This window comes from Zootoca vivipara, chromosome 1 (assembly GCF_963506605.1).
Source record: "Zootoca vivipara chromosome 1, rZooViv1.1, whole genome shotgun sequence".
NCBI lineage: Eukaryota > Metazoa > Chordata > Lepidosauria > Squamata > Lacertidae > Zootoca > Zootoca vivipara.
The window spans coordinates 102,174,212-102,191,570 of NC_083276.1; the positions used below are offsets into that span (position 1 = coordinate 102,174,212).

At 39.9% G+C, this 17,359-nt stretch overlaps 1 protein-coding gene across 3 annotated transcripts in view; it reads left to right on the forward strand.

The window, feature by feature from the left end:
* Positions 1-15,667, forward strand: part of LYPD6B (LY6/PLAUR domain containing 6B) — a 69,225-nt gene extending 53,558 nt beyond the window's left edge. The window contains exons 2-6 of one of the 3 annotated variants that reach the window (XM_035131312.2): positions 8,616-8,716; positions 9,329-9,473; positions 10,361-10,459; positions 11,531-11,661; positions 13,855-15,667. In XM_035131312.2, the coding sequence (XP_034987203.2) occupies positions 9,359-9,473; positions 10,361-10,459; positions 11,531-11,661; positions 13,855-14,019 (510 nt within the window). In that variant the 5' untranslated portion in view covers positions 8,616-8,716; positions 9,329-9,358 and the 3' untranslated portion in view covers positions 14,020-15,667. Of the gene's footprint in view, positions 1-7,799; positions 8,717-9,328; positions 9,474-10,360; positions 10,460-11,530; positions 11,662-13,854 lie in introns of those variants that run through there. The other 2 variants (XM_035131329.2, XM_060279671.1) reach the window with 2 other exon arrangements.
* The last annotated feature ends 1,692 nt before the right edge of the window (positions 15,668-17,359 follow it).

The window sequence follows — 17,359 nt, forward strand, 5'->3', positions numbered from 1 at the left end:
GGATTTTGACTATACCCCTATGGACAGAAAGAAAGTACTTGCCGCCTGTGAGAAAGGAGCCTGATTTCCAGCACCTACCCAGTTGTTTGGGTTACAAGAAGGTTTGATGACCTTGGGAGCCAGCTGGGGGAAAGTGAGTGTTTTCCAGCATTGCAGCCTCTGTTGGTAATACAGGGGTGTTTCGAACTAAGAGGAAACGAAAGTAAATTCCAGCACGTTGGCTGCTGTGTGGATTACAAAATATTTTGGGTTTTGGAGAAAGAGAAAGTGTGTTCCAGCACATCAGCTGCTGTGTGGATTACAAATGATTTTTGGTTTGGTTGTGGAAGAACTTATGTGATTTCCAGCACGTTGGCTGCTGTGTGGATTACAAAATAATTTTAAGGGCAGGAATCCCACTGGTCTAGCACGCTAGCTGCTAAGTGGATTATAAAATTGGGGACTCTGCAAAGAAGGCATCTCTTTGGAATTAGAGACATAATAATTGCATTGTGGATTACAGTTTTCTGGCTTGGAAAGGCACATTAGCTGCCTGGTGGATTACAAATTATTTGGCAATCATAAAGGTGGAATATATAAATAAAAAATGTCGGGCACCGACAAAAAAATGCAATTGAGAAGGGATTCTAAAGATCAAGCTTTTCAAGAGCAAATTTTGGAATTTATGAAAGAAAATAAGCAGAGTCTACAAAGTTTAACTAAAGAGGTAAAAGCCACCACAAAGTGTCTCCAGGAATTTAAAGAAGAATTTGGTGTGATGAAAAAAGATCTTCAGGAAGTTAAAACACAGGTCTCTGGTTTAAATGTGAGAGTAACAGACATTGAAACAACTAAGCTAACAGACTTAGAAAAGTTGCAGGAAGAAACACAAATTAGGCTTGCTTTTATTGAACTACGGGATAAGGAGAATCAATTAAGACTCAGGAATTTGCCGGAGCTGGAGAAGGGAAAAGGAGATTTGGGAGATTTAATCGCACAAGAATTTTCTGATTGGTGGGGCCTGGACAAAGAAGAGATAAAAGCCACTATTTTGAGGGCTTACAGAGTAGGCCCAAAAAAGAAAAAGGATTCCAATTTCTTGAATGACTGTATAGTGGTTTTTCAAACAAAGGAGCAAAGAGATAAGATACTAGGTCACCACTACCAGAAAAAATTGGAAGTTCTCCAGCATACGGTAATTTTGTTTAAAGAAACTCCTAAATTCTTTTTGGCTAAAAGAAATAAATATTTAGACCTGACAACGATTCTGACGAGGAAAAATATTTTCTTTAAATGGAAATTTCCAGAAGGCCTGGCATTTAAATACAAACAAAAAGAATACAAGATCCGATCGGTTGAGGATAAAAGAAGATTTTTGGAAAGCCACGCAGAGGATTTTAAATCACCAACTGGAGGAGGCCAAGGTTTGGGAGCAGGAGCTGGACCAGGAGCATTCGATTTAGAATTGCTGGCAGGAGCAGGAGCAGGGATTGGCGCTGGACCAGGAGACGAAGATTAAACTTTAAAGTAAAACAAGATGGCGTTAAGAGTACTTTCGTGGAACGTGAATGGACTAAATTCATGCGTTAAAAGAAGGAAGATTTATCATGTAGTTAAAAAACAGAATTTGGACATTATCTGTTTACAAGAGACCCATGTAATTAGGACTCATAGAAGAATTTTACAAAATAAGTTATTGGGCCAAGAATTTATATCTTCTGATAAAGTTAAGAAAAGAGGGGTAGTCATCTATGTAAAGGAAAAATATAACCCTAGACTATTGTTTAAGGATGAAACAGGGAGATATATCGCAGTGGAAATATCTCTGCAAGGCGAAAAATGTTTGATACTTGGAATTTATGCACCAAATGAAGCTAAATCAGACTTTTTCAAGAACATTCATACTGCGCTGTTGGAATATTTGGATTATAAGATCATAATGATGGGAGATTTTAATGGGGCTGTATCGACTATGATGGATAGAACTCAAAGACAAAAAATATCTAATGATGGCAAGCTTCCAAAAACATTCTTTGATTTGGTGGAGAATTTTGATTTAGTAGATGTTTGGAGGCTAAAAAATCCATTAGAAAAAGAGTTCACCTTTTTTTCGGACTCGCAAAAGTCAGGAAGTAGATTGGACTATATTTGGATTACAAAGGACTTATGTCCAAAAGTGACAAAAAGCGAGATATGCCCCAGAACTTATTCAGACCACAACGCAGTTTTAATGGAGTTAAAACAGTACCTGCAGGGTTCTTTTAGATGGAGGATGAATGACTCTCTACTGAGAAATGAGCAGATAAATAATAAGGCCCAGAAGATGTTGAAAGATTATTTTGAATTAAATCTGAACAAAGGACAAAATATTACAATGGTTTGGGATGCCGGCAAAGCAGTAATGAGAGGATTCTTGATTCAACAGAATACAATTTGGAAGAAGAGGAGGAATGAAAAGAAGGAAAAGATTTTAGACAAATTGAAAGAAAAAGAAAAAAAATTGAGAGATAATCCAAAAAGTCAGGAAGTTCAAAAAGAGATAAAAGCTTTGCAGGTGCAGTACTCCCAAATAATAAATGAAGAAATTGAATGGAAAATTAGAAGAATGAAGCAAAGATCTTTCGAATCGGCCAATAAATGTGGAAAATTGTTGGCTTGGCAATTGAAGAAAAGACAAAAAGAGAATACAATTATAAAGATTATGGATGAAGGAAAATCTATTGAGAACCCTGCAGAGATACGGAAATGCTTTACAAAATATTACAAACAGTTATATAAAAGGGAAAAAGAAGATTTAGATGGAATTGAGAAGTTTATAAAAGAAAATGGACTGCAAAAAATTCCAACACAACAAAAGAGCCTACTGAATGGATTGATTACAAGACAGGAGGTTGAAACAGCAATACAAGAATTGAAAAACGACAAAGCCCCAGGACCTGATGGACTTACCTCCAAGTACTACAAAACATTAAAAAACTGGTTGATACAACCATTAATGGAGGTAGCAAATGAGATTTTAGGGGGGGGCAAAGCACCAGAGACTTGGAAAGAAGCTTTTATCTCTCTGATACCAAAACCGGATGTGGATAAGACTCAGGTTAAAAATTACAGACCAATCTCCTTATTAAATGTGGACTATAAGATATTTGCTAGTATTTTGGCATCAAGATTGAAAAGGGTGTTGAAAGACTTAATTCATAAAGACCAGGCAGGATTCCTGCCTGGTAGACATATGAAAGACAATGTGAGAATTATAATAGATATTCTTGAGAGATTGGAAGTGAAAATAAACACCAAAGCAATGTTAATTTTTGTAGATGCCGAAAAAGCTTTTGATAATATCTCTTGGAATTTTATGAAAAGAAATTTTGTAAAAATGGAGGTTGGCCAAAACTTTGTTAATGGGATTAATGGTATTTACTCTGAGCAAAGAGCTAAGATTATTGTAAATAATGTGGTCTCAGAAGAGATAAGAATTGAGAAAGGAACAAGACAAGGGTGCCCACTCTCCCCCCTGCTATTCATTTCCGTTCTGGAGGTTTTGTTGAACATGATAAGGAACGATGATGGTGTTAAAGGAATTACAGTGGGTACAAAACAATATAAGTTAAAAGCCTTTGCAGACGATTTAGTACTGACCTTGCAGAACCCTGAACAGAGTGCAGTGAGAGTACTGCAGATAATTCAAGAGTTTGGCAGTGTGGCAGGCTTTAAGTTAAATAAAGGGAAAACTAAAGTACTAGAAAAGAACTTGACATTGCAAGAGAGACAGAATATAGAGGATTGCACAGGACTGAAGTGTGTAAAAAAGGTGAAATACCTAGGAGTTAATATGACGTCAAAAAATTTGAACTTGTATAAAGACAATTATGAGAAACTTTGGAAAGAAATCCAAAGAGATTTGGAAGTATGGTCAAGGTTGAAATTGTCCTTAATGGGAAGAATTGCAACTGTTAAAATGAATGTATTGCCGAGAATGTTGTTTTTATTTCAGGCCCTACCGATAGTTGACAAAATGAAATGTTTTCAAGAGTGGCAGAAGACACTGTCTAAATTTGTCTGGCAGGGGAAGAAACCCAGGATTAAATACAAACTTTTGACTGATGTAAAAGAAAGAGGAGGATTCTCCTTGCCAGACTTAAAGATTTATTTTGAAGCCGCAGCTTTTTGTTGGTTGAAGGAATGGTTTTTGTTAGACAATGATGACTTGTTGGATTTAGAGGGCCATGATAATGCGTTTGGTTGGCATGCATATTTATGGTATGATAAAGTAAAATTACACAAAGGTTTTAAAAGCCATATAATTAGGAAATCATTGTTTAATGTTTGGATTAGATACAAAGATCTATTGGAAAGAAAAACTCCTAGGTGGATCTCACCACTTGAGGCAAAGAAACCTAAAAGGACAAATATGGATGAGAATAGGTTGAAATACAAAGATATCCTGATGGAGGTGGGAAACCACTTTAAGTTAAGGCCATATGAACAACTGAAAGATAGGTTGAGTGACTGGTTTCAGTATGTGCAGATAAATGAAGCATTCAAGCTAGATAAAAAAATAGGATTCCAGACAGAAAAGTCGAAATTAGAAACGGAGTTATTAGAGACAGACTACAAGAATTTGTCTAGAATGTATAATTTGTTGCTAGAATGGCATTTGAAAGATGAGCAAACAAAATCAGTGATGATTGAATGGGCCAAGGACTTGGGTCATAATGTGATGATGTCGGAGTGGGAAAAATTGTGGAAGAAGGGTATGAAATTTACGGCTTGTACTGTGTTGAAGGAAAATTTGATGAAAATGATGTATAGATGGTATTTGACGCCGGTCAAGCTGGCTAAAATGTATCACAAAAGCGACAATAAATGTTGGAAATGTAAGCAGGATGTTGGCTCATTCTACCATATGTGGTGGACATGCCCTAAGATAAAAGGCTTCTGGGAAATGATTTATAATGAGTTGAAAAAGATGTTTAAAAACACATTTTTGAAAAAACCGGAAGCCTTTTTGCTTGGAATAATTGGGGAAGAAATCCCCAAGGACGATGTTAATTTGTTTATGTATGCCACCACAGCCGCTAGGATCTTAATAGCACAATATTGGAAAAAAGAGGAACTGCCTTCGAGGCAGGAATGGCAAATGAAAATGATGGATTATATGGAATTGGCAGAATTGACAGGAAGACTCCGGGACCAAACAAATGACAAAGTTTTAAAAGATTGGAAGAAATTTAAAATATACATAGGGTATGAATTTGAAAACTAGATTTTGAACATCCAGGAAAATAAAGAAGTTAAGGCAATAGGGAAATAATAGAAGATTGAAAGGGAGAAAATATGATAGATGATATAAAGATGAAATTTTTGAAGTGTTAAAGAGACTATATGATGGGTAAGAAGGATGATTTAGAAACTGCTACAGAAGTTTATAAAAAAGAAAATCAGATAGTAGGGAATTGGGGAAGCCAGAGGACAATGAATATTAAAATGGATTAGAGATGATATATATTTTTTTTGTTGTATTTTTGTATTTTTGTATTTCTGTATTTTGATGTTTATTTTTTGTATTTGTGTTCTGTATGTGTGTTGATAAAATGTTTAATAAAAAATATAATTAAAAAAAGAGAATTCCTATCCAAAACACCTTGTGGGCAGCAGGTAGGCGAAGGCTGGTCTTAGCTTGCATTGCTTGCTTTCCTTGAAGTGGCTCATACTGAAGCAACAAGGTCTAGAGTGAAATGTTTGTTTGGTGGTGCAGGTGCAGTTTTGTGTTTTAAGGTGAGTGTTGGCTGTCAGAAGCTCTGTGTCATGCCTTGCTTCCATAAAAGCTGGTTGTTTTTCTGCGACAGATAAGCCCTGCATTGAAGGGTATCAGTGCCCCACCCTCACAGAGCAAACATTAAGTGAGCTATTCAGAAATAAAGCTTTGTCTATATTACCGGCACCACTTAATTCAGCTCCAGCACACTTGCACCACTGGGGGGTGGAAGCTGAGTACACATGACGCTAGCCACAATCCATAGGAAACCAGTTCAGGCAGTCCTTGCACATGTGCAGATTACAGTGCATGCGCAGATTACAGCTTCAGTGAACTGGAGTTTGGTGCACTGAAACAAATAAGGTAATGGGCATTGGTGATGTGACTTAAAATGTAGCAGAGGAAAACAACTTTGCTGGGCTCCAAGCTGCTGATGTGTACGTATCCTACAATATGGCCCAAGATTCTTTGGCTAGTTTGGTATTTGAAGAGTACAGAATGAGAGAGAACAGAAGCAATAGTTTCAAGGACTGGGAGAAACAAAGTTCTTTGTGTTGCAAAACTGTGTACGGTCAAAGCTATGCATAAAAAGCTGTAGAGTATTTCAAGGGTGAGTCTACTCCTGTTACCACGCTTCAGTTGTGCATCAGGGATAAATAGTTGTCAACTCAAATAGAAATAAAGCAAAAATAATGCATGGTTCTAAGCAGACAAGATCTAAGATAATATTTTTAAAGAACGGTGTGTGCCTCCTTATACTAGTCTGCAGCAAACATAGGAACCAACTCCTAGGGGCCATGGGGGCTTTGGCCCCCACAAGAAAACATTTGAGGGGGCTGAGCCCCCACAAAGTTGATGGGCATTCCTATTAAAGTGGTGTGTGCGCACTGCATCATGTGATCGATTGCGTGGCAGGGCTTACCTTGGGCCCCCACAATATTTTATTCAAGTTGGCACCCCTGGCAGCAAGGAAAACCAGCATCCTTTGAAAAAAAAAAGCACTTTCTACTTGGTATTGGTGGCTGGAATTATTCTAGAGTTATAACATAATAATTTTGTTAACAAATTGGACTTGTTTTTGTGTGACAGTATATTCTCTGGGCATGTTTGCATGTCATAGTAAGTCCGCATTGCTTCCATGGATTCCATGGGGCAGGTTTCAACTAATGTGTCCTGTCAGCGGAAGCCCTGTGCAACGACTTTTTCTTGTGCAATGGGGCTTTCCACCATCTCCTCCCCCTGTGCCCCCCAACATTGGCTTGGGGGCAGATCAGAAAAACCCATGGAAACGGTGGTGGGGAGGAGAGGGGGCATCATTCTGTGTGGCAAGCCAAAATTCTTGCACTGACGGAACGATTAGTGCAACATTGAATTCCTCTCATGATTTATCAGGAATAAGCAGATATATTCTACTGTGCTCTTCCCTTGTCATGAACAGGGAAATGCAAAGCAAGAAACCACATCCTGAGATGTTCAGACGCAAGTTCATTGTTTGCTTCCTCTTAAGTAGCCAGGAATATTTAGTCAACAAACCATGCCTTAATGGCTAGCAATTCTGGATTGCAAGAGAGCAACAGTGCACAATCCAGGACATCACAAGAAGCCGAGTTTAGTATCAATTTCCTGATTTGTTTCTCTCACGTGCACCAGGGAAGGACCACAGCAGGAGCACGCAGCTAGTTTCCAACAAACCATGGTAAGTTAGAAACCCTGAAGTATGGACATGGCCCAGTGTGTTGGGATGTTCATATGGGTATTTTTAGTTATTGGACTCCTTTTCATTCATTTGGTGACCAGATGGAGATAAACATTTCATACACAAGATTGTGTGTGTCCTAGGAAGAATTGGGGATTAATTTGGTCTGCTAAACAAACATGGAACATTCTTCTGGAAATAATCTGTGATAAACTGTAATACCCAGCAGGGCCAGCTCTAAGGCAAGGCTGGGTGGCGCAGGGTGCCGGGCCGCCAGGGGGGCACTGCGCGGCTGCGCCCGCCAGACAGCCGCGGTGGGAAACGGGGCGGGGGGGGGGCCGCCAGAGCAATCTTCGTGCCACGGCGCCCGGGCACCCGATATGCTTAAGACGGCTCTGATACCCAGTCACCTTCACATGTTTGCAATGGCCATTGGTTTTTAGCCAATGAAACTTGACTTGACTTGTGCACGTTGAGTGAGAGAAGAAGCACAGGCTGGTTCCCAGCTCCTTAACTGGCTGCAATTCAGATCCCAGTGTACAAAAATGGGTTTGGAAACTCTGCAGATCTCATCTGATCTCATGCCATCTAGTGGTGATTCTGAATAGCGGTCGTATATACTCCACTAATATCGGACACGTCCATGTTGTGTTTGTGCAATATTCAGAAGTGCCAACAATGTTCCTGGATGACAACATTAACCGTGTACATGCTTGTAAGCTTTGACACAAGTGTATTCTGTTGTAAATCGTGTCATTCATGGAAAAAATGCTGTGATATTGTGATATTGATGATACATTTTGTGGAAGGACTGTAGTTCAACTTCCAGCATTTCCAGGGAGAGATGGACAAGAGTCCTGTCTGAAACTCAGGACAGCCTCTGTCAGACAGTGTTACTGAGTCCAATACACCAGTAGCCTGACCCACAGCTTTCTATGTCCCATATTCATCTTTTCACCAAACCTTTGGATTAAATCCATTCTCGGTTTGAAGGTATGACTGCACTTATTAAGTTCTTTTGTCCTTTATGTAACCAGTATCAAATCCACCCTCCCATTTTGGTAAATGAGTCTTTGTGACTTGGAAAAAGCTCTTTAATGTTTATCCATGAAGACTTTTCCTTTAAATGTGACCTTTAAGTGGGAGAAATCACGCTGAATGCCTTTTTAAATTTCTCATTAGCACCTGCAGATCTGCGTGTGGAATTCTGATACCTTCAAACTGAGCATTGATACTTGCTGATGTGATGGCATTGTGCAAGATGAGAGATGCAAAATAGGCAAGTAGGTAATTCTATTGGAGCAACTACTTTTTGAATATGCATGTTACCTGTTATAGATAAGCGTTAATTAAGAAATTTAAAATGCATGCAGTAATGGCGATGTGTGAACTTGTTTTGCATTCAGCAGAAAATGGACAGCCTAGAAATCATAATGTTGTAGATTCTGACCTTGAAAACCCTCTTTAAAAAATAAACCTGAAGCCTGTATGCTTCTACAGTTCAGATTGGCAATGGCCACTGCAACCTGCACTCATCTTTCTTTCTAAAAAAGCTTAATTTTATCCATTCAAGCTTGTTAATGGATGTTTTTTTTCTTAACCTCCTCTGCTCTATCACAACCACTGCACTTATGAATGGCCTTCTGCTGCAATATGTAGCAGTGCTGTGATGTACATTACAACCAGGCCAGCAGAAGGCAGTGCCCGCTTAGCTTTGTGGAGCTGATGTCACCTTTAATTCATGTGTGCCCCCTAGGCCATTGCTGGGACTAACAGTGCTGGCAGTGGTAGATGTGAGTAACGTATTGTACAGAGTGTGCCAGACATAAAATCAGTTCTCAGGCTGTTTTTGGTAATGATACATTCTTTCTCCCCTTCTCCCTCTCGGTTATAAGAACCTTATGCTTTGATGTGCAACAAACAGCATGCCGTTCCTCTATCAAATGTTGGCTGCAGCTTTTGTTCAGGTCTTCATAGTCTCCAATAATTGGATTCTAGCCAAGAACATCAACTTCCATAATGTGAGACTTCCAGTAGACCGTAAGTAGCCAGTTACAGTTCTGTTACAGTTTCGTTGGCTATGCCAGTACATATGTTTTCAACTCTTTGGGCATTTTCTATTTGAAATCTCTTGTATCATCATCATCATCATCATCATCATCATCAGGAATTCACAATGCATTTCTAATAGACCTAAAAGCTAAACATCAATTTGATTGTCTCTGGTAATTGTTCATTTTTTGGTTGAACACTTGATTAAAGCACACCTGCATGTTCCTCTTATTATTACTTTTGCTACATCTTTTTCATACTGTTGTTTAGGACACATCCTGCAGAGATTTTGCATCTGTTATTGAACATAGCAGTTTTCCGTTTGTTGCCTTGCTCTTTGGATGTTGTATTACAAGAAACCAGGGGCTGGATGGGCTCCTCATTTAAAGTCTGCCTGCGCCACTGTACTGTAGTTAGTGCTGATGTGTTTTATTTAACCTGGTACAGTGAGTACCTCACAATGGGCTATGCAGCCACCGAGGGTTATTGAGATGAAGGATAAAATCAAGAAAGCACTGACGAAATCCACTTTGAATATCTTGGTTGGGTGTGAGAGACAGGATATGAATGATTAACGGTTGCATGCAGACAAAACTGAGCAAAACTCCACTCGTGCAATGGAGCTTGCTTAGCTCCTCTCCACATGTCAGCCCCCTGCACTCACCTAAAACCCACTCTTAAATCAATAGGCCCATAGTGAGTATACTTGGTATTGTGATGCAATTCAACATTGCTCTTTGCTGTTTGGTTCCCCTCTCCCTGGAACCCAACTGGGGAAGAACTGAATTTGGGATTAGGACATTTGGGCATTTGGGATTCTGAAACTATTTACTTCTTTTCTTTTCTTTATTTTTATTTTTATTTTAATTTCAAAGCTACTCCATTTCCAAGCAGCTTCAAGTGTTTTACATGTGACAATGTGGTTGACAATTACAACTGTAACAGATGGGCTGAAGACAAATGGTGCCCGCAGAGTAAGTACATGGGGAACAGCAAGATGTTTAATGTTATTTGTTCTGGCTTTTCCATCTGACCACGCCATATTTTAGATATCGAAGTGGCTAAGAAGGTATTTAACACTATTGGCTTTAGATTACACTGCTATACTTGCCATGCTTCTGATTTGTCGCAGAGCCAGTCACATGTATATCTGACTTTGGTGTCCTTCACACGGCTTATCAGTAACTTCATTTTATGTTGTTGCTGTAAGGCCCTTTCCCATAGGACTGTTTCCATTCCCAGCTTGTCATCCACTGCGCAGAAAGTACCCACAAGACCGAACCCACCAATAGGATGCCAAGACTTTAACATGTCAAAGACCAGCAGTTCCTCTGTAATATATGAAGGGCACCTTTGGCACATGTTATTGGAAAACAAAATGGTGACTTGGTAGTGGAAAGGTGGTGTTCACTCCTTGAGTTTTTGTCTAGGTAACACCCACATCCCCAATCTCTGTGTGCCGCAGATTGCATTTAGATCAGACATCCCCAAACTGCGGCTCTCCAGATGTTTTGACCTACAACACCCATGATCCCTAGCTAACAGGACCAGTGGTCAGGGATGATGGGAATTGTAGTCCAAAACATCTGGAGGGCCAAAGTTTGGGTATGCCTGATTTAGATGCAAGCAGTGCTGTCTTGCCTTCTGTGTGGGAAAATGTGCTGGTCAAAGGAATGGCTGCAGGGTGGGTTGTGCTAATATCCTGGCCACCTTCTCCAGTACCTTGGGGAAACCTGCACCCAGTGGAATTCAGGAGTGTATGTTAATATGTAGGGATTTCCATTCTAAGGAAGAACAGGACCAGAAAGTCTATGCCCTAATTTCAGAGCCAATAGAACAAACGTTTAAAATATTCTGAAGCAAGGAGAGATGTGTCTGTGGTCAAGCCAGGGGATGCAGGGCACTGGGGGCAGAAAAAGAATGGCTTATTTATGAAAAACTCCAGACATCTTGAGTTCTGGTCAGAAAGTCCAGTCTCTGATTTGACTCTCACTGCATCAACTCTATTACTGATTTTTCTCTTCTTCTTCTTTTTGGTTGCTTAGACACAGAGTACTGCTTGACAGTCCACCACTTCACCAGTCATGGAAGGAGCACCTCTGTCACTAAAAAATGTGCTACCAGAGAAGAGTGCCGTTTTGTTGGATGTCGCCACCACAGGGAAACTAGTCACACTGTGAGCATTGCCTTTTTGTGTACAGGAATGTACTTTAGAACAAGGTGCCCTCTCTGTCTTCCACACCCAAGGCATAAATTAAGCAATTATTACCCTCGGAAGACAACAGTAATCCCCATCCAAAGTATAGTTGTTGCCTGCGTTGATGATGGAGGTGATGATGTGTTAAATTTCTATACCGCCCTTCATCCAGGGATCACAAGGCAGTTGACAGTATAAAAACACAAAAATACATAACATAGTAACAAACAAAAACAGTAACCTGCCCCCCCCCAGTTTAAAAGGTCATTTGTTGTTGTTTAGTCGTTTAGTCGTGTCCGACTCTTTGTGACCCCATGGACCATAGCACGCCAGGCACTCCTGTCTTGCACTGCCTCCCGCAGTTTGGTCAAACTCATGTTCGTAGCTTCGAGAACACTGTCCAACCATCTTGTCCTCTGTCGTCATAGTGTGTATTATTAATTATTAAATTTATTTTAGTCACTTATTATGCACATATTAGCATTCCAGAAGAAGCTGCTTACATTGCACAGAACATACAAATAATTTTTGCTTGGTTTGCATTTGTTTATATAGGTTGCAGAACACCAGTCAACTTTACCTATGCTGTACTGTTTTTAATATTCGGTTGGAAGCCGCCCAGAGTGGCTGGGGAAACCCAGCCACATGGGCAGGGTATAAATAATAAATTATTATTATTATTATTATTATTATTATTATTATTATTATTATTATACCTAGAATTTAGATTTTTTAAATTTATTTTTAAAGGACACAATCCTGTCTTAAGAGGCTGGAAAAAGCAAGGTTTCCTTGGCCCTTGTGTTCTTGCTGACAGCCGAGGTCCCAGACTGTCAGACATCTGTGATCAGGCTGTATGTGGATTAATACATTTTGACCTAGATATTGCAAGCATGTAGTAGACAAAATGATGCGTGTTTATATGTAGCTGAATCACTGACTGAGGTCTCCACTGTTGGGAATTGGTGTGGCCTGTTGACAGAAATCTCATGCTAGGACATTGGCTGAAGTATCTGCACAGTTAGACAACACATTGGGTGCTTTTCGCCTCTCATAAAATGGGGACAATGGGCATTATTCTCACAGAGCTGATGTAGAGGAGAAAAACCATGATGATTATGAAGCAGGGGGAAGCCAGAACCTTCCACAATGTTGGCCACAGATGAAGGATGTTTCCTTTGCACTCACACGGCTTACCATTCTGTTACTGGCAATGGGAATCTGCAAGTGTACATTCTTCTGGGTTGTACGTCGCACGTCAAGAGCAACACACAAATTATTAACCTTCCATTTAAAAGCACACATTTAGCATGGATTCAGCCCTTTATTATCCATTTAACAGTTACATAAAAATGGCAAGTTTCCATTAATTAATTATGGTAAAGAAACTGCTGCCATATGAGGCTGTGACATTTAGGTTGCTTCTGCTGTAATTAGCTCTTTTCTCGAGAATTACTGTCGTTCGTCCACTCATTTCTTGCAGAGAATCCAGACAATGCCATTGCCAAATTGTTATATCCCTCCCCGCCAGGCTTGATTTGTGGCATTTGTTTTCTATTTCTTGCTGCACAACACAAATGCAATGTAGACAGGCAATGCATTGCTGAGGATTGCAACTTTTACTCCTGTATAAACATTGCGGCTGTTCTTTCCCCGCTTTCAGTTCGGTTGACTGATAATAATGAACTGCCATTTAGCTCCTGTTCTGCTCAAGAGCAGTGGGTTCCTTTCTGCCTCCTTGACACAGAGGCACGGTACATCTGGATAACATAGTGCCATATTACTGCTCCGTGGAACTTCCCTTACAGTTAAGTGTAAGGAACTTGGTGTAGAAGCAACTTTAGTTGATATCAAATAAATGATTTAAAAAAAACTTTTAATTTTAAAGATGTGCCTTCCAATAAATCAAGAAACAGATTGCTTACTTATTTGTAATGCAGGTACTTGCAAAACAAAACACCAACCCACAGATGCCAGGTACCGTCATAAAAGAGGCATCCCTCTACCATGGTGTATCGATGGATTGCCTTTTCTTAAGTTGAGCCTACTATAGCAAAACAAAAAATGCTCCTTCAGAATGTTTATTTTTCTTCACTTGCAACTTTTTGCAGATTTAACTCATTGACTAATTAAATGGGGGAAAAATCATATGTTGTCTTTTAAAACTTACAGGAATGCATCTCTTGCTGTGAAGGGATGATCTGCAATGTAGACATACCAACAAATCATACTAATGCGGTATTTGCAGTTGTCCATGCTCGGAGGACATCAGGCGGCAGCAGACAGGCTGCTAGTATCCTGTTGCTGGTTTCAATCACCACCATTTTTGTTTTGTGACATGACTCTTTCTGTCAAGCAGAATTAATTTGTCACTTGGAGCTGTATGAAGACTGTCTCTCAGAAGGTGACCAGTGCTACTTTTCTAGAAAAAGAGGTGCCGGAACTCACCATGAATGACTCCCTCGTCCTCTTATAATGGCAATGGCATCCACCTGAGATGGTAACAAAGAAGAAGAATCCTCTGACATCTACTAAACAAAGAAAAAATATAGAATGGTGCTGTGTTCTGTTGTTTTTGAAGAGTGCTGCCTTTACTGTGAAGACACCAGCAGATGCTTGTTCAAAGTATTAAGAAGACCAAACACGATGACCAAATGTTGTTGACTTGGCTAGTTACTGGAATTCTAGTCAGTGGAAGAGTTTCTGGTTGATAGGAGAATTTGTACATTTTGCATATTATCTTAATAAGGAATTGTTCTTTCCCCCCTCTGATATGGAGGTTAAGCATTGAACCGTCATGTCTATTTCCCCCCCTAATATTGCTTTTAAGAATAAATAGTCAATTTGATGACGATGAGTCTTTAAAACGGATGAAGCGGTGTGGTAAAACATCTGGTAAAACATCCTATTTATTGGGACATCAAGCCATACCACAGCAATAAAATGTGAATTACATGGTTTTTCTCTTGCTACATCAGTTCTTCAATAATAAACTATGGAAAATTCATGGAGGAATCTATGTAATTACAGATAGGTATCAGTGCTCAATACAAACGTCTCTGTGTGAGGCTGGAAAAGACTCTTGTCCGAAATCTTGGAGAGCAGTTGCTACTCAGTGTAGACAGTTACTGAGCTAGATGGAGCAGTGGTCTGACTCAGTTTACTAGGTTTCTTCCTGCAACTGTGGTTTGGAAATTCAGATATCATAGTCGGCACAAACCTTGGTTTTGCAAGCCTATTTCTAATTTTAAAAAAGCACTTAAAGCCTTTAGTTTAGATCAGGGGTCCCCAAACTAAGGCCCGGGGGCTGGATGCGGTCCACTTGCCTTTTCAATCCGGCCCGCGGACGGTCTGGGAATCAGCATGTTTTTACATGAGTAGAATGTGTCCTCTTATTTAAAATGCATCTCTGGATTATTTGTGGGGCATAGGAATTTGTTCATATTTTTTTTCAAAATATAGTCCGGCCCCCCACAAGGTCTGAGGGACAGTGGAACGGCCCCCTGCTGAAAAAGTTTGCTGACCCCTCGTTTAGATCCTGCCACTAGTTCAGCACAATAGTCAAGAAACAAAGGGGAAACAGAAACAGTTTGGATGTGGCCAATGAACCCACACTGGATGGAGGCCACCAGTATCCTTTAGCATTACAAACGAGCGTATGAATTACTTGGAAACCTATACAGCTAGTGAGAAAGCATTTAATACACCTGAAATTTTTGTAGCTTAGCAAAACCTATTGTGCTCTTCCCCCCCACCCCCAATTGTTTTCAATGTGTGTAACTTGTCTGGATCTTTTTCATCATGACCTTACAGAACATAATTAGCAATATTATACAGTAGAAACAAAACAAAACCCCAAGGTCCTGTAGGTCATTCCTCATCAGTGCACAATAGTTTCCTCTTGTAAAATTTGCAAGTAGGCCTTCATGGTTCCTCCCCCCTCCTCCTTTTGGAGGGGGCAGCTTTATTCAGTCACCCTGTGGATTTTGAATGTGTTTTTAGCGGCCATCCAATATCTATAGGCAGATGAAATGTTGCAGTTAGGAATCTAGGCTTCAAATCCCTGCTCAGCTACTGACTTGCAGGCAGGTCAGTTTGTGGGAACATCCTTTCCCTGCATAACAAATACATCCTACCTCACAGGGTTGTTGTGAGGATGAGAAAAATAAAGACATGATTTGGTCCTTCTCGGAATGAATTCTTTTGCACGTGGAGATCTTTGCATGTACAAGAGGATTCTTTCCTCCCATGTACCAAAACCTGCACAGATGTGCAGGTCTGCATGTATACCTTGCTGTTCTCAGGGAGAGGCTGGATCACATATGTATTGTACATACGACAAAATACTGCAACTTGGAAGGATCATGTCTAGATAAAACAGTTGCCTAGGAAACGTATTTATATATATATACTAATATAGTCTTTTTATAGAGAGTAACATCTGCAGTTTAAACTGCAGAACTCTCCTTAATTATTGCTCTGTTTTACCATGCTCTTGGGTATCTTAAATCATTTTGCTTTTGAACCAAAGTTTTGCATGCTCAGGCTCTAATTTTATTTAACTAAATTTGAATTGCATGAAAGTAAGAAGACCAGCCTCTGCTGAATTATGCGCCACTTAAACCTGAATTCTTCCATGAGCATTGCTCATTAGTTGTTGTTTTTTTGGGGGGGGGGGGCGGGGGCAGTGTTCCTGATTTTTGTGACATTTGTTTGTAAAAAAAAAGTCCTTTGTTTTTAAAAATTGTTTCTTGTTGTTACTTGTAGACAATGTAATGGTTTGATTTTGTTTACTCTGTAAAGAAAAGGTCACTGCCCAATATGGGGTGATAGCTAGTCTTTTGGAGAGAAGCCAAGATCATCTGGGAATAGGATTAACGTGTGGTGCCCTTTTATTAAAAGCTTTTTGGTTACTATGCATGCGTGTGTGAGACACACACACGGCTGCGATTGGAAATTTTGCAAGTTGTAAATGGCACCACAAAGCTAGATAGCATTTAACTGGTGCTTTAATTGTACTGTGTCACTTTGGAAGAAATAATGGGTAAAATTGCATTTAGGATACTTCGGTTAATGAGTGAAAATTCACAAATTCTAGAGTGTGAACTTTCTAGAGTTTGTGACACAAATGAGGATAAACCTTATACTGAGCTTCCATTAAAACAAGAAATACCCTATGTTTAGTAGGAGCAGATACTCAGATCAAATACACACCACAGCTAGAAACAAGCCATGAGCACAAAGCTCAGTGGCCAAGCATGCACTCTGCATGTAAAAGGTTCTAGATCAATCTCTGGCATTTCTGCTTAGAATGGGGATGGGAAACAGTGGCTCTCTAGATTTTGTTGGACTCCAGCTCCCGTCATCCCTTACCATTGGCAGTGCTGGTTGGATCTGATGAGACTGGCAGCCCAACAACATCTGGGAAGCCAAAGGTTTCCCACCCTTGGCTTAAAGGATCTCAGATTGCAAGGCTGCTTTGATACCACTGCATTGTGAACAGAAATTGCTGGGCAGAATGAATGATTGGAAAGGCAGGTTCTTATACGAGAGACATGGCAAAGTGAGAGACTGGAATGCAGCAAATACAGATTCCTGTACTAACTCATCGTATCTTATTTTGGGTATCATACTTCTATAAATTGTGACCCCACTGCTGGGAACGTTTTGCACAGGT